The 25,288-nt window shown below is 43.6% G+C and overlaps 1 protein-coding gene across 1 annotated transcript in view; it reads right to left on the bottom strand.

Moving 5' to 3' along the window:
• LOC126267693 (transmembrane channel-like protein) overlaps positions 1 to 25,288 on the bottom strand; it is a 269,360-nt gene that overhangs the window by 138,769 nt on the left and 105,303 nt on the right. The window contains exon 7 of the mRNA XM_049972995.1: positions 23,763 to 24,001. Within this exon, the coding sequence (XP_049828952.1) occupies positions 23,763 to 24,001 (239 nt within the window). The remainder of the gene's footprint in view (positions 1 to 23,762; positions 24,002 to 25,288) is intronic.

The raw sequence follows: 25,288 nt of genomic DNA, 5'->3' as shown, positions 1-25,288 counted from the left end.
AAACCGGCATAATATGCACTATTAGGCAACGGGAAATCCACGATGGCTGCGACAAGTGAAACGTCAGTGACCTTGGCGGGTTAATGTGTGGTACGCCATTATGGGAGGAAGGATAATTGACCCCCATTTTATCGATGGTAATCTAAATGGTGCAATGTATGCTGATTTCCTACGTAATGTTCTACCGATGATACTACAAGATGTACTTCCTACATGATTGATGTCCGGCACATAGCTCGCATGCGGTTGAAGCGGTATTGAATATCATATTTCATGGCAGGTGGATTGGTCGTCGTTCATCGGATCTGACGTCCCCGAATTTCTTTCTGTGGGGAAAGTTGAAGGATATCTGCTATCGTGATCCACCGACAACGCCTAACAACATGCTTCAGCGCATTGTCAATGCATGTGCGAACATTACGGAAGGCGAACTACTCGCTGTTGAGAGGAATGTCGTTACACGTATTGCTAAATGCGTTGAGGTTGACGGACATCATTTTGAGCATTTATTGCATTAATTTAGTATTTACAGGTAATAACGCTGTAACAATATGTGTTTTCAGAAATGATAAGTTCACAAAGGTACATGTATGTCATTGGAACAACCGAAATAAAATGTTTAAACGTACCTACGTTCTGAATTTTAATTTAAAAACCTAATTGTTACCAACTGTTCGTCTAAAATTGTGAGCCATATGTTTGTGGCTATTATAGCGCCATCTATTACAAAGCGAAAAAACTGGCCCAGATAAAACATTCATATTTCTTTACGTACTACATGAATAAGTTATAAAAATGGGGGTTCCTATTTTTAAAAAACGCAGTTGATATCCGTTTGACCTATGGCAGTGCCATTTAGTGGGCCAACTATAGCGCCATCTGGTTTCCCCCTTCAAGCTAGACGAGTTTCGTTCTTTGTAGCTTTTTCGTTTGATGCTTATTTCGTGAGATATTTCGCCCGGTCACTATCAGTGGATGTATATGATGATAATAACTGTTCTCGAAAGAACAGATACTACTGACGACCGTGAAGCTTCTCTATAATAAATGATAATTAATTGATACCATCAGCTGCCGACAGGTGTGGTTGACATACCTCAATGGGGACAGCTGAATATGTGTGCCCCGACCGGGTGTCGAACCCGGGATCTCCTGCTTACATGGCAGACGCTCTATCCATTTTTTTAAATCTCATTTTGTTCTATTGTTGGTTGACTTAGTTCGTGGCGGGCTTCCTATAACACTCGTTCAGGTTGTTCGTTGATCTGTTCACTCAGTTTGTTACAGAGGGTAGCTAAACCCTCTGACCGAACACGCTGAGCTACCGTGCCGGCATCTGAGCCACCGATGAATAGCGCGACTGCAGGGACTTATCCTTTGCACGCTTCCCGTGAGACCCACATTCCCAACTGTGCACAATCTACATACGTAATGTTCCTAATATATATTTTCCCATACACCCATTACAGTTGCACACTAAGGTGACGATTCCCGCGAGGAAAATAAAAGAATTTTTAAGGTCAGCAAAAGATGCACGACACCCTTTGGCTACACCGGGGGTATATAAAATTCCTTGTAGTTGTGGACAGGTTTACATCGGTACCACAAAGAGAAGTGTGAACACCCGTCTTGTTGAACATAAGAGGAATTGCCGCCTGGGTCACACGGATAAATCGGCCGTAGCGGAACATGTTTACCAGGAAGGTGATCATGAAATAAAATTCAGCGAGTCGAGCGTCATATCAAAAACCTCGCATTATTATGTACGCTTGTATAGAGAGGCTATCGAGATTGATAAACATCGTAATAATTTTAACAGGAAAGACGAAGGTGTTAAACTGGATAAAATTTGGATGTCAGCGTTGCACCGCAAGAGTGACGATCGATTACTTCCAATCGAGAATGTTAGCGTTACCAGAGACAATCTCATAGCCGACGCCACGTGATCAACAGTGGCGCCCTCTGTACTGGCTATATAATCAGCGCTTCCTCGAGTTCTCTTCGCAGTTCGCCGCTTTACCTCCGAGGATGTCTCCCGCAGTCGGAGACGAAACGTCAGGAGAGAGTTTTATACTTCGACCACGCCCTATCAGCCCGGAAGTTTTAAGTGAAGACAATACCGGCCGTGAAAGCTTACATGGTATGATTCCCGTAAGAGTTCGAGCAACTTGTGCGCATTCGCACAGACGAAGGTCAATGGCCGGGTAGCCATTTAACTATATATGAAGACAGTAACTGTTCTCGAAAGAACATATACCATTGATGACCGTGCAGCTTCTCTAGAATAAATGATAATTATTTGAAACCCTCAGCTGTCTACAGGTTTTATCTATATACCTCGAGTAATGAGTGGATGGGCAAATACCTATTAGGAACAATACGCATGTAGATTGTGGACAGTTGGAAATGTGGGTCTCTCGGGAAGCGTGCAAGGATTAAGTCCCTGCAGTCACGCTATTCATCTGTGTCCTCGGTGGCTCAGATGGATAGCAGCAACGGTAGCGCAGCGTGTTCGGTCAGAGAGCCGGTTGGCCTGTGTAATAAAAAAACTGAGTGGAAGGATCAACAAACAAACTTGAACGGATGCCATTGTGGCGTCCGCAACGACCAAACACAACGATCAACAACGAACAAATTGAAAAAAGAAAAAATAGATAGAGTGTCTGCCACGTAATCAGGAGATCCTGGGTTCGAGTCCCTGTCGGGGCACACATTTTCAGCTGTCCCCATCGAGGTATATCAACAACACCTGTCGGCAGCTGAAGGTTTCAATAAATTATCATTTATCATTTATATTTTAACTAATTCGAATAGCTCAGCAGCGTACATGGGATCTACTATTCCGAATTGCATAAAATTGCTATAGATAATGTCTAATGTTTCATCGATTGGCACATTCGTATAAAGATTCTCAATATAAAAAAAGACAGGAGGTGCTGTTACTGGTAGGATTGTGTTTTGCAAAATACATACCATGTCAAAGCTACTTTTGACACCGTACAATTTTTGAAACTAAAAATTCTCTAATTTTAGCTTTACAAGCGCTAATTACAGGGCGAATCGTGTGGTTTTCTTCATGGAGCTTGATTTGTGCTCGAAAGGGTGACATTTCTGGATTCATCACCAGTAACCTTTTCTTCTTCCATTTAGTGTCTAGAAATATAGTAAAACTGTTAATAGCAATTCTAACATCGGTAACAAAAGCCACAAGTAGTTGTTTATTTATCTGCACCATTTCATTGCCTTCAAAAAATTTGTGATTTAGAAATGCAATCGGCATCGTTAATGATAACAGGAGAGCAACTCTTGTCAGTCTTAGTGACTAACATCTTATTTCTTTGTAATTTATGTACGGGGTTAGATAGGAATTGCAAAGTCTGATTTTTATTACGAGAATGTGCAAGCGCACTAAACTTTTTATGGCTCTATTCACCCGGACAGATTTAGACTACTTTAGAACTTTGCAACCACTCTTAAAAGGTTAATATTATTTTAGTAAACTGCAGGAGCACCAAGGAAAAGTCCCAGAATTAGTATCTCTTACTGACGGTTATAAACCACCGGTTGTACTAGGAACATATAGTTGGTTGAAACCGGACGTTAATAACAACGAAATTCTAAGTTCAGATTGGAACATTTATCGTAGGGATAGGTTAGTCGCCAGTGGTGGAGGTGTGTTTATTGCAGTAAGGAATTCGATAAAATCTAGGGAGATTATCACGGATTCCGATTGTGAATTAACCTCGGTGTATGAGATATCGGTCAAAAATGGTAATCGGATGCTTTTATAGACCTCCTGGGTCGGGACGCTACTGGTACAGCGCTTCAGAGAGAACTTGCAGAATATCGTTAGTAATTTTCCCGATCATTCCGTTGGAATAGGGGCGGCTTCAACTTCCCAGATATAGATTAAGAGTGTCACGCTGTCGAAACGGGTGCCGGAGGCAGGGATTCGTGTGAGATTATTCTGGATGTCTTGTCCGAAAATTACTTCGATCAGATAGAGAACCAACTCATGAGGGTAGCGTCTTAGACCTGCTGGCAACAAGTAGACCTGTACATATCGAATAAGGAAACGTAGGGGACGGGATCAGCGCTGCATAGCGGTACGAAGAAATTTTTGGCTTAGCAAGCGTGACAGAATACAAATTTCAGAGTATCTGAGCAGTCAGCATAAAATATTCGGTGACGAGGACGGGGATGTGGAAAACAAATGGAAAAAACTCAAAGGAATTGTGCAGTATCTCCTAGACAAATATTTGCCGAGTACGGTCTTAAGGGTTAGGAAAGACCCAGGATGGTAAAATAGCCGTATTAGAAAACAGCTACGTAAATAAAGAGGACATCACCTCAGATTCAAGAGAAGTAAAAACCTAGCTGACAAACAAATGCTGAATGAAGCGAAAATGAACATAAGGAGAGCAATGGGAAAAGCGTTCAGCGACTTTGAAAGGTATGTCATCCGATCTGCTTAAAAGCCCTAAGTGGTTTTGGTCGTATGTAAAATCAGTAAGTGGGTCAAAATCATCTATTCATTCACCGAGTGACCATACTGGCACCGAAACGAAAGGTGACAGAGAGAAGGCCGAAATACTGCATTCGGTTTTCCAAAATTGTTTTACTGCGAAAGATCGTAACACAGTCTCTCCTTTCAATTGTCGCACGAACGGCAAATTGGCAGATATTGAGATAACCGATCGCAGAATAGAAAAACAACTACAATCGCTCAGTGGTGGAAAAGCGTAAGGACCAGATGAGATACCCATACGATTCTACAAAGATTATGCGAATGAATTTGCTCTTTGCTCCCCTTCTAGCAGTAATTTATGGGAGATCGCTTGAGCAACGAAAGGTACATAACGACCAGAAAAAGCGCCGATCATTCTCGTTTTTAAGATAGGCTGTAACACAGATCCACATAATTATAGACCTATGTCATTGACGTCAACCTGTTGTAGAATTATGGAACAAGTTTTATGCTCAAGAATTATGACTTTCTTGGAGAAGGAAAATCGCTTCTATAAAAATCAACAGGTATTCCGCAAACAGAGATGCTTCGAAACAGCTCGTTCTGTTCCTTCATGAGATCCACAGTGTCGTAGACAATGGCGCTCAGGTTGATGCCGTGTTCTGTGACTTCAGGAAGGCATTTGACACCGTCCCACACTGCCAATTGGAGAAAAAAAACGAGCTATCCGAGTATCGGAGCAGATATGCGACTGGATTCAAGATGTTCTTGCAGGCAGAACTCAACACGTCAGTTTTAACCAAACAAAATCGACAGACATAAAGGTAATATCCAGTGTACCCCAAGGGAGTGTGATAGGACCGTTACTGTTTACCATATATGTAAATGATCTAGTAGAAAACGTCGGATGCTCTCTAAGGCTGTTCGCAGGTGATGTGGTTGTCTACAACAAAGCAGGAACGCCAGAAGATAGTAACGATTTGCAGAATGACCACCAGAAAATGTTTGAATGGTGCAGGCTTTGGCAGTTGACCCTGAACGTAAATAAATGTAAAAACAACATATTTCAAATACGTAGGAAAAGAAGTCCACTATTGATGACAGATTATTGGAAACGGTATTTGCCATAAAATATGTAGGAGTAACTATCCGGAGCGAAATGGTGCGTACGCAGTGGCACACACAGCTATCGTCAGATACTGTCGCCAGAGGTCGCCCGATAACATCGGCCGACAGCGTGCTCATAATGCGTCCGATCTCCTCCGTCCTCTTTTGGCAGGGTCAAGGAAGTTAGGGTAGGTTAAAACCTATTCCACGTATGAAGTAGGTTAGATTTTAACCTCGTAATGTGAGGTGGATACTACATTACCTCTGTGCTTGGATACGAGTGCTGCATAGTGGCTTCTGAATTGAAGGGACGCCAAATGCATGTGGATGAACTTTCCTGTCCTCAGTTATCGGAATAACAACGCACGTTTTACGAATATATGAGATGACAGGAGAAACGTTCTATTACACACTCGACATAATTCGTCGTGACTCTGAAAAGCGAGTTATAAACCCTCTGTTTCGCTCTATTTATTTAAAGTTGTGTAGACGTACGTCAATTAACCATCAATCACTATCATTTAGAACACGAGTGAAAGACAAGCATAATGTGTAGCATAAGATACTCTGAAAATCTAAAGCACTTAAAAGTGGAAATACATACTGAACACCACATTTGCAAACCACTTCATATGAACAGAATCACTACGCCAGTAAGCAGTAATAATAATTAGTAGACAACTAAAGACAACCATCGCAGAAAAGATACAGTAAAGGAGCTATAAGCAAATAACACACGCCACCCTTTTCGCTTCAACAAATTAATTTTTGAGGTTAAATGTATGCCTCAAATTTCCAATAAAGATTTTGCCTATTTGAGGTTTTGATTAAACCTGCAATTTCAGTCCACAGATTCCGAAGCATATTCCGATTATGATATTTTCATCCTCAAGATGCCACAAACTCACTCTTTCAAATGGTTCAAATGTCTCTGAGCACTATGAGACTTAACCTCTGAGGTCATCAGTCCCCTAGAACTTAGAACTACTTAAACCTAACTAACCTAAGGACATCACACACATCCATGCCCGAGGCAGGATTCGCACCTGCGACCGTAGCGGTCGCGCGGATCTGCACTGTAGCGCCTAGAACCGCTCTGCCACCCCGGTACGGAAAGAAACGATACTTTATTGGATACACCCCGGCCGGCCACTCTTTCTTGGCCTAAGTTTATTACTTTCATACGCTCCATATTTCATGTGCAACAATGTCGATGGATTTGACCGAAGAAAACAAACTGATATGAATTTCACCGACTGTCATCCGAAGCTTGTACATTTGGGAAATAAGATCGGCTTTAGTGCGACAACGCTCGTAGTAGCGTACTAATTTGAAACGATCGGCTGTCTCCGGCCGATGTCAGTCGTCCGCGGAATCCACCGATATGAGAGCCACTGTGTCCGCAGCCTAAGTGGAATGACCACATAAAACAAATAGTGAGAAAAGCAGATGCCAGACTCAGATTCACAGGAAGAAACTTACGGAAATGTAATTCATCCAAGAAGGAAGCGGCTTATAAGGCGTCTGTTCGACTCATTCTTGAGTATGATTCATCTGTCTGGGATCTTTACCAGATGGTATTGATAGAAGAGATAGAGAAGATCCAACGAAGAGCGTCACGTTTCGTCACGGGATCGTTTAGTGGGCACGAGAGGGTTACGGAGATGCTCAACAAACTTCACTGGCAGACGTTACAAGAGAGGCATTGTGCATCACGAAGAGATTTAATTGAAATTTGGAGAGAGCACTTTCCGGGAAGAGTTGGACAGCATATCACTTCTCCCTACATACGTCTCGCTTAATGACCACGAGGAGAAAATTCGAGAAATTAGAGCCAATGCAGAAGCTTATTGGCAACCATTCTTCCCACGCAATATTCGCGAGTAGAACAGGGTTGGAGGGCTCAATTACTTGTACAAAAATTACCCTCCACCACACACCATTAGGTGACTTGCGGAGTATGATGTAGATGTAGAACTTCTGAATTATTTATTTACTCTGCTTATTATTGAAGTTTGGAGGCAACATAATTTAGCCCTTGGTAAGCAGCCGTAATTCTTCACTAGAGGAAGTGGTGCCGATCAAGTTCATAGCTCTTGCAGCGAGTCGATATTTACTTACTTCGTCTATAGCAAACGTACGCCGCCCGATGCAGTTCGCTATCAGGAGTCTCAATGGCCGCTTATGCTTCCGTTGAATGACATAAGGCTCCCAGAATATATATACGTAGAATAATTTAGCCAACGTGTTGAATTACTTTGGAGTGAGTAGTGCATGAAGACATTTTCAGATTTGTCAGGTGCAAATTTTGATTTGTGTGCCACTCTAATTTCACTTTTTATGCATGTCAGTTCAAACCTAGTTTGAATAGATTGTGCGCTGTATGAAACATTTTTTATGGTAGGGTATAATGGCGTCACTTCGTTCTCGATGCATGCTCTGTTGAACATAATTTTCAATTGATTCTGCATGTTAGGTTTTTTTTTTTTTTTTTTTTTTTTTTTTTTTTTTTTTTTTTTTGCGCTGCAGAAAACTATAACCTCCTCAATCAAAATATCCACGGGTGTACTGCCGGTCTACAGTGTCCACCGGGCACAATATTTCTGTGATCATACATGTCGCCATCATCAGGTGAACTGACGGACTGAGCTGCTGTGAATGTGCCTTTACGGAGATCCGTACGCTTGGCTGCTCAGGGGGAACTGGGTTCGGTCGCGGCGGCGGCCGATTTAAATACCCTCCGCCCGCGGCGCACTCCTACAAAGAAGGTGGAGAACAAGACGAGGTCGCTTCTCAAGGACGCAGATTTACCGGAGGGTGACGCTAAGAAATTGTTACCCCAAGGTCCTGTACCGCCTAGACTATATGGACTCCTGAAGGTTCACAAAGAGGGGGTACCATTACGCCCGATTGTCAGCAACATCAGAGCACCTACATATTTGTTGGCCAAATACCTGACGTGAATATTAAGTTCTTATGTGGGTAAATGCTCTCATCGCATCCGTAATTCCGTGGATTTTGTTAAACGCCTTGATAGCTTCAGGTTGCGTGAGTCAGATATCATGGTGAGTTTTGACGTCGTTTCCTTGTTTACGACGGTACCCCTGCGAGAGTCACTAGAATCGATTAGATCAGAAGATTGACGAGAAGACCACTGAACTTTTTAGGGTATGTCTTGACTTCCACGTATATTCTTTTTAATGGAGAATACTACGAACAAACGGAGGGAGTCGCCATGGGTAGCCCACTCTCACCGGTGGTAGCGAATTTGTAAATGGAGAACTTCGAGGATGAAGCCCTGTCGTCATCCGAATGGGGACCTACTTGCTTTTTCCGTTACGTGGATGACACGTTCGTCATCTCAACACATGGTATGGATAAACTCCTTGACTTCGTTACACAGCTATCTCCATACACCCCAACATCAAATTCACTATGGAGACTGAAACGGAGGGTAAGTTACCTTTCTTTGACGTCTTGGTCAAGAGAAGGGCTGACGGCACCCTAGGCCATGGGGTGTATCGGAAGACAACGCACACAGATCTGTATTTGCACGCAGACAGCTGCCACCACCACAGAGCAATGGGGTACTTAAAACTCTAGTACATAGAGCGCGCACTATCTCTGACGCAGAGAGTCTACCCCAGGAATTGGAACATGTGAGAACTGTATTTCGAAAAAATGGGTACTCAGAGTGGCAGATTCAACGTGCTCTCCTCCCAAACACTGCAGCACAACTTGTGGAGATGGATGAAACCACGAGGGAGGAGGTAGGCACTGCGTTTATTCCATATACAGGTGCACTCTCAGGGAAAATCGCCTGCATTTTGAAGAAACACCGGGTCGAAACTGCGTTTTGTCCTCCGAATAAAACTCGTGCATTGGTGGGAAGCGCCAAAGATGACCTCGGTTTGAGGAAGGCCGGCATGTACCAGAGTCCGTGTCAATGTGGCAAGTCGTATATTGGTCAGACGATGCGTACCGTCGAGAATCGATGACGTGAACACCAGAGGCACACTCGACTGATGTATTTGAGCAAGTGGGCGTTCGCTGAACATTGTTTGTCGGAAAATCACGCTATGGAGTATGAACGCACGAGGATTCTGGTACAGACGTCTAGATACTGGGACAGCGTTGTTAGAGAGGCCACCGAAATTCGCACCAATGACGTCCTCATAAACCGTGACTGTGGCTACAATCTTAGCAAGGGTTGGGAACCAGCGATTGGGTTAATGAAGACTAAATCGAACAAACGTATTGTTGCGACGACCACGGCGGACAGAGCCATCCCACCGACGTCTTCTCAGACGCCTGTTCCACCGCGCGACCGTGGCGCGGGGCGCGGACAGCGGAGGGTTGCGCCGCGGGCGGAGGGTATTTAAATCGGCCGCCGCCGCGACCGAACCCAGTTCCCCCTGAGAAACCATGTATGATCACCGAAAGATTGTGCCTGTTGGACACTGTAGACCGGCAGTACACCCGTGGATATTTTGATTATCAAATACGCCGGGAGAAAGTTAAGAATCATATAAACTCCTTAATCGGCTAGTTTTATGGTTGCCTTCACCAAATCAGCCAACCACATAAAAGAACCGAGGATAACCTTCGATCACTGGCGGCAAGCATCATTAGTCAACATATGCCACTATTTGCAGTCGATTGCACTCAGTGTGTTCGATAGCCACCGGCAGAGCCTCCTCCACGTCACGGCTGAGACCCACGTCCCAGCAAACATACCGCCTGCACAATGGCATTCTTTCCCGCCCTGCACGGTTTCCCTGAGGGTTGCATTACCAGCCTAACGTTGGAGTTGCCAACGACTGGAGTACCCACCGTCTGCATTTGTCCGGACAGGACAGGAAAGTCGCCCCCTGGCCAGAAGTATTATCAGCAGCGTGCAGCACTTCATACCTGTTGCTAAAGCTTAAGAAACCAGCCGTGCAGCCAATCCCTTCTTTAGCCTTCTGCCCGGTGACACGTGAACCCACCGTTGTCCATCATTCACTGTCAAGTGAGGACAAAATCGTCAGATGTTGCGTATCAGAAGACGAAACGACAGTTGCGTCACCAAAGAGTTCCAACGCAGCAAGAGTGTCGCAGGTCTTCTCGCCGGTGCCGTTCAGCAGATCGTGAAATTCTTCTTCACTTTCACTCACAGCAATGTCATCAGCGAATCGTATCATTGATATCGTTTCACCTTGAATTTTAATTCCACTCCTTAAACTTTCTTTTATTTCTATCATTGCTTCCTTGATGTACAGATTGAACAGTTGGGGCGAAAGGCTAAATCCTTGTCTTACACCCTTTTTAATACGACCTCTTCGTTCTTGGTCGTCCACTCTTATTATTCCTTCGTAGCTGTTGTACATACTGTATATGACCCGACTCTCCCTATAGCTTACCCCTACTTTTCTCAAAATTTCGAACATCTTGCACCATTTTCCCTTGCCGAACGCTTTTTCTAAGTCGACGAATCCTATGAACGTATCTTGATTTTTCTTTAGTCTAGTTTCCATTATTAACCGCAACGTCAGAATTGCCTCTCTCGTGCCTTTACCTTTCCTAAAGCCAAACTGTTCGTCATCTAGCACGTCCTCAGCTTTCTTTTCCACTCTTCTGTATGTTATTCTTGTAAACAATGCATGAGCTGTTAAGCCGATTGCGAGGTAATTCTAGCACTTGTCAGCTTCATTTATTTAATCACGCTTTAATCTCTGTAAATTATTACCAGCCAGTTACTAAATGTGGGTTTTACGATTTTAATCAGTCGTATGCTCTGAGAAATGATTTTTTTCCTGAAATGAACTAATTGTCTTATTGGTTTTCGCATTTTTCATGTTACAAATGTAATTAGTCATTTTCTTAATGTCACTATTTGTTACCAACAAGTTTTGACACGAACTTAGGGAGTAGCTAGTGGTTCAAGATCTTGATTGCCGTAATATTTTCTGAATATGTAAAACAAATATCTTAAATTCTGTTATTATGGAGCTTGTTAAACCTAATTCTATCTTTTTAAGAGATCATTATTTTAAATACGAGGGTTATTCGGAAAATAAGGAACGATCGGTCGCGAAATGGAAACCACAAGGAAAAATCCGATGAAGTTTTGCACAGGTGTGTTGGGCAGTGTCTCTAGTATGCCCGCCGATCGCGTCACATCGTTCTTTCTAGTTCTGAGCACACAGGGAGCACATAAAGATACCTAGAACAATAGTGTCTCCCGCCAAGTACGAGGGCCTGCTGAGAAATTTTGCCTGAAGCTATGCAGCCAACATTACATAACTGTCTTGCGGTTCCTTCTTCAAGACAATTCTCAGCCGCATTCTGCAGTAGCAATGAAGATGCTCCTGCATCGTTTCATGAACCGCTGGCTATGAAGACAACACTTTGGCGCACAGTGAGCTGTGGATTAGCGGAAAGCACTGACGGCTGCCTTCTATAACAAGGGTATTGGAAAGTAGGTACAACTCTACGACAAACGTCTAAGTCGGATTGACGACTATGGAGATAAGTAGCTTTAAGTTGCAGCTAATTGATGCAAATAAAACAGTTTTGATTTTCACTGTGGTTTCCATTTCGCTACCTATCGTTCCTTATTTTTCGAATAGCCCTCGTATATCTGTGAGAGCGAGATCTAAAATTTTTTTTCTTCCGAATTCAGCATAAATATATCCTGTCTCAAAGTAAGCTTGACCATTGTTAAATAAATGAATAGTGTTGCTGTTGTTACCCTCGGGTTCCCTGTCCACACCACAGCCCTTCTGCTGGCCTCCTGGAAAATCCATTTTCAATCGTAGAAGAGCGCGACTGCGCTCGGGGGGGGGGGGGGGGGGGGGGGCTACTTGATTGAGAAGTAGCGGCTCCGGTCGCGTAAACTGTCGTGCGGTGTGCTGAGCACATGCCCCTCCATGTCCGCATTCAGTGACGCCTGTTTCCTCGAGGATGGCACGTTAGTCGGTCGGTACTGTTGAGCCTTCCAAGGCCTGTTCGGACGGAGTTTATTTTTCTTTTTTGTAGTGCTGGTGTTACATGTTTTGGTTTGATTGTTAAGTGCTTGAGATTCTGCCTAGTCATTATTCTACAGGATCTTGCAGACGCTGGAATTAGTCTCATGCAAGCACGTGGATGCGTCGGCTAGAATTATTTAAAAAAAGAGTAGTTAAGGTAGGGTGACAGAGCATCCTACTTTACATATCAGACGAGCATCCGAACCTCACGTTCTGTAAAGTGTGGAGGGCGTCTAATCATTTAGCGCCTAATGGTGGTTTCGCTATCCTTACACCTTATTTTGTAGGTGCTCACGGCAGTAGCATGTGAACATTCGACCAGATTCGCCGTTCTCGGGATACTCGTTAACATGCTGGGCGTAATAACAATGTGCCCATTGCAAAGTCGCTTAACTCAATGGATTTCCCCAAATGCAGCCATATGTTCGCTAGGGTGAGGCCCTCCGCATCTTCTCAGCTTATATACTTCTACTACAGTGTCATGTGCCCTCAACGCTACCACGCGGCATCCACCGTTGCAGTGAATAGTGATCATACTGTCTTGGCTCATCAGCGTAATTTCTTTACTTCAAACCGGATGTCAATCTTAGGAAGCAAATTTTATATTAGCATTGTTACCTTTCGTTGCTGAAATATTTAACTGTTCATTGGAATGCTCGGAGCAAGAGACAGAAATCCGAAGAATGCAGAGGTTTTTCAAATCCTGTGATCTAGGAGGTGATAACTGAAGTTCTTAAGCCAACATGTAGAAATGATACTGCAAATGGGACACTTAATACAGATGAACATTTGTGATCCAAGCAGCATAATACGATACAGTACGGTCAGAAACAAGCGGTGAGAAGTGAAACTCTTGTAATGAGAAATACCTTTGCAGGGAATTCGCACATGTAAGAAAATATAGGGGGCATTTTGTTTTAAGCAGTAAATTAAAAATCGCAACGCAAACGAAAAAGTAATCATATGGCGCTCATAAAGGATGTAAAAATCTTTGTAAATGGTCATACCTGCCATAAAATTCACCACATGATACCTGTGAGATGCACTCCCAACTCATTTATACTATAACTCTTTTATACTTCCTCTGTTAGCGCTGCCATAAGTGCTTGTATCAGTTCTCCTCCACTGAAATCTATAGTCAGCATCCAGATCAAATAACAAGCGTATTTTCTTTACAGGCTGCAGCTTCCAGTTTTAGCAGTAGTAAATAACATGAGAAACCAAATATCGTAACACAACGTCATAGCGATGGAGCTGCACGTGGAGCTACAGCAGTTTCATTAGGTGTAATGAAGCCAATGTTGCTATTCGTAATTGCGATCGCCTGAGGATGCAACAGCATTCATGTTTGATTACCATTCAAGCAATCGCTCCATCAGTGTCTGAATACATAATGTGAGGTTCTATCGACAGGTAACGAACACAAAGGACTGCAACGTCAACATGTCAATAGAAACAGTCCTTCCGATATGTCACGGCTAAAGACAAAGGCACCATGCAAGATCACTTATTTGGCCGTGAGAAGCACACTTTTTCCACACAGATCTAGCTACCTAATCTGGATCTTGTCTGAAGTTTGCATTGCGACTTCTATTTCAGAAAGATTAAGTGTTTGTCTAAAATTACATAATTCTGTCAAAACACTGCAAGTATAAAACAGTAATAACTTCTAATCACTGCAGAAATGAATGCGAGCTTAACACTAGACGAAAACGTGAACCAAAAAAGTATATAGAGGGTAACTGTATAGCGAAACATTGCCAGAGAGAATAATGCATAAGCAGAATACTGCAGATGAATGTAAATCTCAAATTAAAAACTAGAACCTAACAACGAGGTTTTTTTGTCCTATTCCATTTAACCGTTCGCTTTGTTTTTAACAAAGAATGATTATCTACTTCACGGTGGCTTTCAGAAGTCAGATACAAATATGCATCGTTGTTACGAAACGGCCTAATTGATGCGGCAGTTACTGTACGTGGACGATTGAATAAGCCGAAAACGTCGAAGCTTCAGCTGCTCATAACAGGCAGTATTCCGAATCACAAACGCCGGTACCGAATAATACAACACCTCACTGAATATGTATAAATCCAGGACTACAGCACCAGTGTCCAATCGTGGCTTTCCCACGGTCGGCAATCATGATGCGCAGCACTCTGCTGCGACATTAAACATCGTAATACGGGGCTGGCAAATATTAGCAGATGCTTCGATGCTCGAAAGCACGTACCACGTTTGCATTTACATACATACATACTCTTCAAACCAGTGTGAAGTGCATGTCAGAGATTACTTACCTAGTATATGTTAAGTTTCCTTCCCTTTCCAGTCACGTATGGGCGTGGTAAAAATGGTAGCTTAAATATCCTGCAGAAGTGCTCTCACCTTGCCGTAATCCAAAAACATCCCTGTCTGTTCTTGCTACCATTTCTTGTTTACTTTCACCTTCCCTTGTTAATTCTAATTGCTGCGGTTTCTATATATTTGAGCAATAATCTAAGACAGAATGCCAGTGAACCGATGCGTATGGTCCAATTTACGTACGACTAAGGTATCTTTCCATTCCATAACCCTACGAACTGTTGTACCCAGAGTATTTTATGAGTTCACTGACTCCAGTGGTGGTTTAGAGTTGTAGTCATGGTGCACTACTTTTGCGCGTATTGTGATAGTGCTTTGTGATAGATAACTCTTTATTTGTAAAAATCCGGCCGTTTGGTCGAGCGGTTCTAGGCGCTTTAGTCCAGAACCGCGCTGTTGCTATAATTGCAGATTCGAATCCTGCCTCGGGCATGGCCGGCAGTGGTGGCCGAGGGATTCTAGGCGCTTCAGTTCGGAACCGCGAGACTGCTACGGTCGCAGGTTCGAATCCTGCCTCGGGCATGGATATGTGTGATGTCCTTAGGTTAGTTAGGTTTAAGTAGTTCTAAGTTCTAGGGGACTGATGACCTCAGATGTTAAGTCCCACAGTGCTTAGAGCCATTTGAACCACTCTAATACGAAATCCAGTCACAACTCTTTTTAATATCTCGTATAACCGTAAATTTTTGACGAAAAGTTGGTGTCGTACCGCGTCAAATAGTTCCAGAAGTCAAGACATACTGTATCCACCTGATTTCCTTGAACTATGGCTTTCAGAATATCATGTGAGAATAGCACAAGTCGGATTTCACATGGTCGAAATTTTCGGAATTTATACTTATTGGTATGGAGAAAGTAGTTCTGTTCAAGATACTTTAATACATTTGACGTCAGTGTATGTTTTATGTTTCTACGATAGATGGAAGTTATTGAGTTTGGACGGTAGTTTTGGGACCTGAACTTTCTTTCAATCACTGGGTGTTTCAGTGATCAAGGGACCTGCAGTAAGTTATGGTTAACGTAGGAACTAACAGTGGTTATCATCGGTTTCCGTCATGTCACCGAAATTCAGCGCTGTCGGCCTTGGGTAGTACTTGGATGGGTAACTGCCCGGGTCTGCAGTGCGCTATTGGCAAGTGGGTTGCACCTAGCCATGTGAGTCCAACTGAGAAGATACTCGATTGAGAAACGTTGACTCCGCTCACGAAAACTGACAACGGCCGGGAGAACGGAGTGCTGACCACATGCCCCTCCATATCCGCATCTAGTGACGTTTATCGGCTCAGGATGACACGGCGGTCGGTCGGTCACGTTGAGCCTGTGCATTTAGTTTCTAAACGAGCTAATCTGTGTAAATTGAATACGGAATCTAACAATGGTTCCACTGAGCCATGAAGCCTTTTTTTTTTTTTAATTGGGACCGATGACCATAGTAGTCTGTTCCCTTTAATCCCACAAACCAACCAACCAACCAACATTTTTTAATCGTGAGAGTTTAGCTGTTTCTAAACTTCACTGACATTAATATCTACAACGATCAGTCAAAACATTATGACCACCTTTTTAACAGTGTTTTGATCCTCTTGTGGTACGTAATACAGCAGCGATTCTGCGTAGAACTGATGCATCAAGTCCTTGGTAGGTTTTCAGAAGTATGTGCTACCAGACGTTTACGTGCAGTTCACACAATCCTCATAAATTAAAAGTTAGTGGCTTGTAGAGGCCGAGCCATCTCCCGATAGCGTCGCAGGCGTGTTCCATCTGGTTCATATCAGGTTACTTTGGTAGCCAAGACATGATCGTCTTGCTCCTCAAACCACTTTAGAGGTTCTAATATTGTGACACGGACAGTTATCCTGCTGGAAAGAGCTATCACTGTCAGAGAAAGCAATATGATAGGGTGCTGGTAGTCCGCAATAATGTTCACTATCTACAGCTGTCATGATGCCCTCGATTACTACCACAGGTGCAATGGAAACCAAGGTGAATGTCCATCGTAGCATAATACTTCTTTCTCCGGACAGGGCAGCCAGTGTTACTAGATCTGCCTTCCCCCAACTGCAATCGTAACTGACGATGTCGTTTGGTCAGCTTTAGATCGGTACAAGTCCTCTGCTGCAGAGCCCTATGTTCAACAATGTGCGGTAAATTCAGAGCGCTCCGAAACACGTGTGTCTGCACTTTCGTTTGTCGTCAGACCTGCCACAAAATTCCACCCACACAGCTTTATATAGACGACAGGCGTCTGACCACGTTCTGCGACAGGCGTGAATATCCAGTAACCTGTTGCCTACTGCTCGATTTGCCCTCCTTCAAACACTTTCCTTAGACGTTCACGACAGTACCACGTGACAAGCCAATAAGCTTCACTGTTTCCGAGATGCTGTTTCCCAGAGGCCGGGCCAAAACCACCTGGCCTTTTCAATGTCTCTTATATTTCGCCATTTGCGGCTTGTGTGTCGCTAGACTGATTCAAAAACGTTTTCTGCTGGTTATATACTTTCCTTACAGCGCCATGTGCCTGCAACGATGCCAAGTGGCATTCTGTCTTAAGCCTAGTCTACACGACGACACTAGGTTGCAGGCAACTGCGCATGCGTGCCTCGCGTTTGCGCAACTCGTCGGTGAAACTAATCAGTTTTGGCGTGTTCCAACTTTGGCGACACTAGATGCATGAGTTTTGAGGTTATGTGTTTTCGTAGAATGTAGACAAACTGAAATATGAAGTTTGCGCAACTCGTCGGTGAAACTAATCAGTTTCGGCGTGTTCCAACTTTGGCGACACTAGATGCATGAGTTTTGAGGTTATGTGTTTTCGTAGAATGTAGACAAACTGAAATATGAAGTTTGCGCAACTCGTCGGTGAAACTAATCAGTTTCGGCGTGTTCCAACTTTGGCGACACTAGATGCATGAGTTTTGAGGTTATGTGTTTTCGTAGAATGTAGACAAACTGAAATATGAAGTGGGGAACGGAGAATAATGTTCGCCTTTTGGTTATCTATGCTTTACATAAATGTTTGTGGGATTTTAGTGTTGCTGATTACAAAAATAAGCAACACATTGCTGCTCCTGAGACCATCACTTGCGATCAGAACATACATAGTTTGACAATATGTGAGCTGCAGGGCAAAACTGATTGAATCAGGAGCACATATACAACTGAATTAAGAAAAATACAAGCAAATGTAATTCTAGCTATAGAAATGCTCTTGTCTACAAGACTAAAATCCCATAGTTCGAGTTGGCCGACTCTTTCCTCTAAGAAATATTGTTGATAGGAGGGAAGGCTACACAAATCAAGAAGTTACATTCTTTATTCAGTATTCATATATTTAAAACATCGCACATTGCTCCCCATTCACATATGTTTGAATTTTGAAATATTGCCACTGTACGGATCTGTCTTCAACAGAGTGGTTTGCAAACCATTCTCTTCTTAATGCGGCCTGCTTCGAATAACTACTGCTGTTATTGTTAATACTTATTCATGTTAATAATTATTGGTGTTAATGAAAAAGTGTCATCACCAACTGAAACCGCATCTTATAGCATGCCAAGTGTTCTCGATTGTAATGCATGCAATGTGATATGGAATTTCAGTTCTGGCGACAGTGTTTCATGCATTAAAATATCTTTATTCCTTATTGAAATTAGGTCTTCTATTACAAATGATTTTAGCAAGGATGCTGGGCAACCGAGCTGACGTCTTTTCTTCATGCAGTCACGATTCGAAACACGTTTCTTATTTTTTTCTTATGCAGCGATTAAACTTAACAAGCTTTAACTCCATCACAACTCGTGCGACGTGCAACTGTCAAGACTTTCATTTCAGGCACGACTCACGAACCCAAAAAAGGACGAAACTGAAGTATATACTGGTTTCGCCGTGTCTACAGTCAAAGACAAATTCATTTGCGTGCAACTCATTCCACGCAACGAGTCGCGCAACCCAATGCTGTCGTGTAAAATAGGCTAAAGTTCTAGTTTCAAAACGCTGTACAAAGACAACCACTCCTCAGAATGGCATCAAATTTGAACAGCATGTTATTGACGCAAGGGAAACTCCATGGAACAAACAGAAATGACAAATAGGTGGAGAAGTAAGCGACAGAAAATGCACGTCGACAGGATCGCAGCAAACGGTTGTGTGTGTCCGAGATGTCCAACATGACTTTCTCTATGCTGGAAAGGCACTTCTACAAGAACTGTGACCGTGAGTCAGTAGTCTAAGTTCCGGAGTTGCTTCCTGCTGACCTGCCAGCAAGACAAACGTTCGCTCTGGAATGCCTTGCTCGCATGGAACATTCCGTGGGCAGACGAAGCCAGTTTCCAAGGATAGGATATCAGAAAGATGTTGTGTTCTGAGTTCTGAGTTCCAGTTCCGTAGCTGAACTGAAGTCAAGAGTGCGCAATTCATTCTCAAAATGACCCCCGAGACACTCCCATGGAACACACTGTTTCTCGATTTAAACTTGGGGCAGAAAACGTTGGACAACATAGTCAACATATCTTACATCAGTCTCATGACAATTAGAAACCAATGTCATTTTGATTTTTGTGCGCTTTTTGATCCCAAGACAGTTAAAAACAGATTTAGCTTTTTATGCTGTTTTTAGTCCCAGGCTATTTAAAAACCGATGTAATTTTGATTTTTATGCGATTTTTGTCCTAAGAACAGTTAAAACGGATTGTTACCAGCCGATGAGGTACCACTTTCTCGTGGTCGATGGGCTTATCGAGCTGTGCCACAACTGTCCACTATTGAACTTGTGCAGTTATGTACACTGAGCACTCAATTTATGGCTGTCGTACTGGGATTCATTTGTCATTTGCAACTGACTGCATTTACGGTAAGACGCTTACAGTGCTATCTATTGGCAAAATTTTGTTTGATTTTTTGTTTGTTTCATGAACTTTCCCTCCTGTGTCAATAATATGCTTTTCAAATTTGATGTCATTCTGAGCAGTGTTTCTCTTTATACAACATTTTGAAACTGGAACTTTAATTATGGACACCCAGTATACATAGGGCGTCCCTAACTCTGCCGCCTCATATTTGTCCGAAACGATTAAAAACGTGAAAAATGCATTTCGTCAGGAATGTACGTATGTCAGGGACTCACACAATGGGCAGGAAAGAACAATCAATAAACGTAAACGAAGTTAATTTCTTTTTATAATGTCACATGTATATTTTTTGGACAGAAATGAAAACTACGATTACAGTTAGTGACGGCAGACTTGTTTTCACTGTTTTAAACGTCGTGGCTTCTGAAATACATAGACCTTAAAGGATGGCAACGGCGCCACAGTTTCAGCCACTATGCGCAGAGCATTGAAAGAAAGGAGTGCTACTTCTGCAAGTTCCGCAGGAGAGCGTCTGTAAAGTTTGGAAGGTAGGAGACGAGGTACTGGCAGAAGTAAAGCCAGAAGGACGGGTCGTGAGTCGTGCTTGGGTAGCTCAGATGGCAGAGCACTTGCCCACGAAAGGCAAAGTCCCGAGTGCGAGTCTCGGCCGGGAACACAGTTTTAATCTGCCAGGAAGTTTCATATCAGCGCACTCTCCGTTGCGGAGTGAAAATCTCGTATTGGAAGGTTGAAACGCCGGAAAACTAGAGAAATGCGGAATTACCTAATGAGTATCGGTTATTAATGTAGGGTATAGTAGTTGAACCTGAACGCAAATACATATAACAAATAGTAGAAGAAATAGATGCCAGAATGAAATTCAGCGGAAGGCTCTTAAGGAAATGTAGTCCATCCACAAGAAGGAAGTAGTTTACAAAACACTTGCCGATTCTTGAGTGTCGTCGGCCGGAGTGGCCAAGCGGTTCTAGGCGCTTCAGTCTGGAACCGCGCGACCTCTACGGTCACAGGTTCGAATCCTCGGGCATGGATGTGTGTGACGTCCTTAGGTTAATTAGGTTTAAGTATTTCTAAGTTCTAGGGGACTGATGACCTCAGAAGTTGAATCTCATAGTACTCAGAGCCATTTGAACCATTTTTATTGAGTGTCCTTCTGCAGTCTAGACACTTAGCAAAGAGAGGGAGAGAATATCCAACAAAGAGCGCCACGTTCAGTCAGGGGATCGTCCGGTAAGCATGAGAACGTTACGAAATGCTCAACAAATTATAGTGGCAGTCGCTATAAGAGAGGCGTTATGTATCACGGAGAACGTTACTGCTGAAATTACAAGAGCGTACTTTCAAAAGAACAAGTGGGCAGCACATTATTTCCTACCACATATGTCTGGTGAAATGAAGAAAGTCATAACTCATACGGAAATTTATAGACAGTAGTTCTCCTCACGCAACACAGAAGGGGCGAAAAGACTGCGACACTAATGGAACCTCATCCGCACACATTAAGATGGGTTGTGGAGTGTAGATTTAGGTGTACATATAAAATTTTTTTCATTTATTCTTGTGTACTAGATTCGTTCAGATGATGTGTTCCATAACACAACGTTTATCGGACATTTCCTACATGGAACACGTAGCAAACTACGAGCTTACCTGGGCCAAGATTCACTTAAAACTACAGGTGCCCAGCAGAGTACTAAAGGGTGATTAAATTTAAACTTTCAAAGCACTGAAGAAATAACACCATTCATTAAAATGACGTAAAATACAACGGAATATTATCGGAGAAGGGGGAAAACGTATGGCAGAAGAAAAATAAATAGTAGTGATAGACTGCGCTGTAAGCATAAAAATTTAGTATTGGTCGACTACAAATGTCAAATGAATCATACGACAATGCCTAAGTGTACGTTTGACGTTAAACAAATTATACTACTCAGTGTGCATGGGTGAAGAGGTTTGATACTTTTAGTTACGTAAGCCCATCCAGCACGGCGAGGTCATATTAGATCGGATGGGAAAAATCGGTTTTTAATTGTCCTGAGGGCCAAAAACTGCATAAAAAGCATCAATCACATAGGTGTTTAATTATCCTGAGGCCAAAAACCGCATGAAAAGCATCAATGAAACTCAAATCGTATTATTAATTTCTGTGTGACTGGCTCGAAACATGTTCAGTATGCTGTCCTCAGTTTTCTGCAACAAGTTGAAATCGAGAAACAGCATGTTCTACAACTGCTCGAAGTGTTTCCGAATGTGTTGCGCAATGCGTTCCTTCAACGCAGCTAAGTTTGCAATTGGAACACTGAACACAACATCTTTCAGATAGCCCCACAGCCAGAAGTTACACGGATTAAGATAAGGTGATGGGGACGGCCAGGCTGTAGGTTCAAAATGGTTCAAATGGCTCTGAGTACTATGGGACTTAACTTCTGAGGTCATCAGACCCCTAGAACTTAGAACTACTTAAACCTAACTAACCTAAGGACATCACACACATCCATGCCCGAGGCAGGATTCGAACCTGCAACCGTAGCAGCCGCGAGGTTCCAGACTGTAGCGCCTACAACCGCTCGGCCACTTCGGCCGGCCCAGGCTGTAGGGAAATGGTGGTTGATAATTCCAGAATTTCCGAAATGGCACTTCAGCAGCTGCTTGACTGTATTTGCAATGCACAGAGGTGCGCCATATTGCATAAAAATGATCCCATCCACAAACCACGCTGTTGGAGAGCTGGAATGACGTGGTTACACAAAAGGCACTCATAATGCTTACCAATGACGGTACAGGTAATAGGACCGAAAGACCTGCCTCTTCGAAACAAAATATGGCCCTATGGTAAATGGTGCCGTAAACCCGAACCACATAGTGACCGTTTCAGGATGAAGTTATTCTGGTTGATTTGCTTGTGGATTTTCCGTTGCCCATATTTGACAATCCTGCGTATTGACATATCCTGTCAGATGGAAGTGGGCTTCGTCTGTCCACAAAACCTTTCACGGCCAATCATTGTCAACTTCCATGCGAGCAAGATATTCTAAAGCAAAAGGTCTCCCTTGCTGGCAGGTCAACAGGAAGCAACTCGTGCACATGGGTAATTTGGAATGGATCGCAAAGAAGAATGTTTCGTAGAATTTTACACACGTTTCTTACGGGTATGTCCAATGTGCGGGCAAATCTCCGTGCACTACACGTTTGCACACCACCACACGTCTGCTGCTGCGTTGCTTTGGCCACTGCTTCCTCTGATGTCGAATCAATTCGTTTCCTCTCTCTCCCAGGTTGCACAACAAAAGAACCCGTCTTTTTCGAATTTCCCAATCATTTTCTCCAGACCGACGGCAGTCATCGGACCAATGCCTTTCTTCATACCCTTCAGTGTAAGGAACTTCTGTAGAGCTACGTGTGCACAGTCGTCATTCTTGTAGTACAGCTTTACAAACAGAGCGAAATCCTGCATTGACACAGTCATGACGAACGTCGAAGACGCGATAGGAGGAAAAGCCGTGTACCCGGCGTGTTTTCATTTACGTATTCTGACACACGCAGTGCCATCTGTTGCTACATTTTGTAACTATTTATTGTTCTTCTGCCATACGTTTTACCCCTTCTCCAATAATATTCCGATGCAGTTTGGCGACATTCTGACCAGTGGTGCTATTTCTAAAGCGTTTTGAAAGTTTAATTATAATCACCCTGTATATGACATTCAACGTCCATAGTTTTAACTAAATCATCGATTGGCTGACGAAAATTGTTTTGCTATAATTAGAGACTAGAACTGAAGAAGACCTGTAACAAAGGTTGAAATTGGTAATACAAAGTGACTAACTTTTTGCAAACCTAAATCATTTGTGCTTGCGGGAGAGTAAGTATAAATTACTTGTACAGCAATTACGGTGAGGTTGCTGGGACAGGTAACAGGCTCAGCCAGAGTTGGTGACCTACTTGCGCAGTGTCGCGACGAAGCTGTAGGCGTAGACGGCGATGCCGGTCATGAAGTAGGCGAAGGGCAGGCGGTAGCCCGTGTCGGCGGCGTCGCGGTTCGTGTAGTAGCCGTAGAAGATGGGCGAGTACTTGAGCACGCCGTCGAAGTCCCACAGCGTGTCCAGGTTGGTGGCCGTGCGCCGCTCGCGCGGTAGCATCTCCTTGCGCTCGCCCGCCGTCCGCGTGTCCGCCGTCAGCATCTGTCGCAAACGTGAGCTGCCTCGAGCATTCACCTTTACATAATACACTGAAGAGTCAAAGAAACTGGTCCAGGCATGCGTCTTCAAATTCAGATATATGTAAATAGCCAACATCGCCTATATATCTCTGGTGCAGTTGTTAGAATGATTACTGCTGCTACAATGACAGGTTAACAAGATTTAAGTGAGTTTCAACGTCGACGCACAAGCGATGAAGTGGGGATTTTTCCGTACGACCACATCACGAGCGTACCGTGAATATCATAAATCCGCTAAAACATTATCAAATCTGCCACATCGCTGCGGCCGAAAAAAGATCCAACGGCGACTGAAGAGAATCGTTCAACGTGACAGAAGCGCAATCCTTCCGCAAAATGCTGCAGATTTCATAGCTAGACCATCAATAAGTGTCAGCGTGTGAACCATTCAACGAAACATCATCGGTACAGGCTTTCGGAGCCCAAGGCCTACTCGTGTTCCCTTGATGACTGCACAACACAAAACTTTACGCCTCGCCTGTTCCCGTCAACAGCGACATTGGACTGTTGATGACTGGAAACATGTTGCCTGGTCGGACGAGTCTCGTTTCAGACTGTATCCAGCGGATGGACGTGCGCCTATATGGAGAAAACCTCGTGAATCTATGGACCTGCATGTCAGTAGGGGAATGTTTAAGCTGTTGGAGGCTCTGTAATGGTGTGGAACGTGTGCAGTTGAAGTAATATGCGTCCACTGATACCTCTAAGTACGACTCTGACAGGTGACACGTACGTAGGCATCCATTCACGTCCACTATACATTCCTACGGACTTGGGCAATTCCAGCAAGACAGTGCGAAACCTCACCCGTCCAGAATTGCTGCAGAGTGGCTCAAGGAACACTCTTCTGAGTTTAAACATTTCCGCTGGCCTCCAAACTCCCCAGACATGAACACTATTGACCATATCTGGGACGCTTTGCAACGTGCTGTTCAGAAGAGATCTCCACCTCCTCGTACTCTTACGGATTTATGTACAGTCCTGCAGGATTCTTGGTGTCAGTTCCGTCCAGCACTGCTTCAGACATTAGTCCAGTCCATGGCACATCGTGTTGCGGCACTTCTGCGTGCTCGCGAGTGCCTACACGATATTAGGCAGGTGTACCAGTTTCTTTGGCTTTTCAGTGTACTTCGCTGCCGGTATGCTACTAGCAGGCAGCTGTTCTGTCCCGCAAAGATGCTGCTCATCGACTGGGTTGAAGCAAGAACTTATTTGAGTCTAGAACACTACGCGGTCTAGACTCCTTCGT

The sequence above is a fragment of the Schistocerca gregaria genome, chromosome 4 (genome assembly GCF_023897955.1).
Source record: "Schistocerca gregaria isolate iqSchGreg1 chromosome 4, iqSchGreg1.2, whole genome shotgun sequence".
Lineage (NCBI taxonomy): Eukaryota > Metazoa > Arthropoda > Insecta > Orthoptera > Acrididae > Schistocerca > Schistocerca gregaria.
Note: the sequence above shows the minus strand (reverse complement) of the source record. Positions and strands in the feature narration are given on the sequence as shown.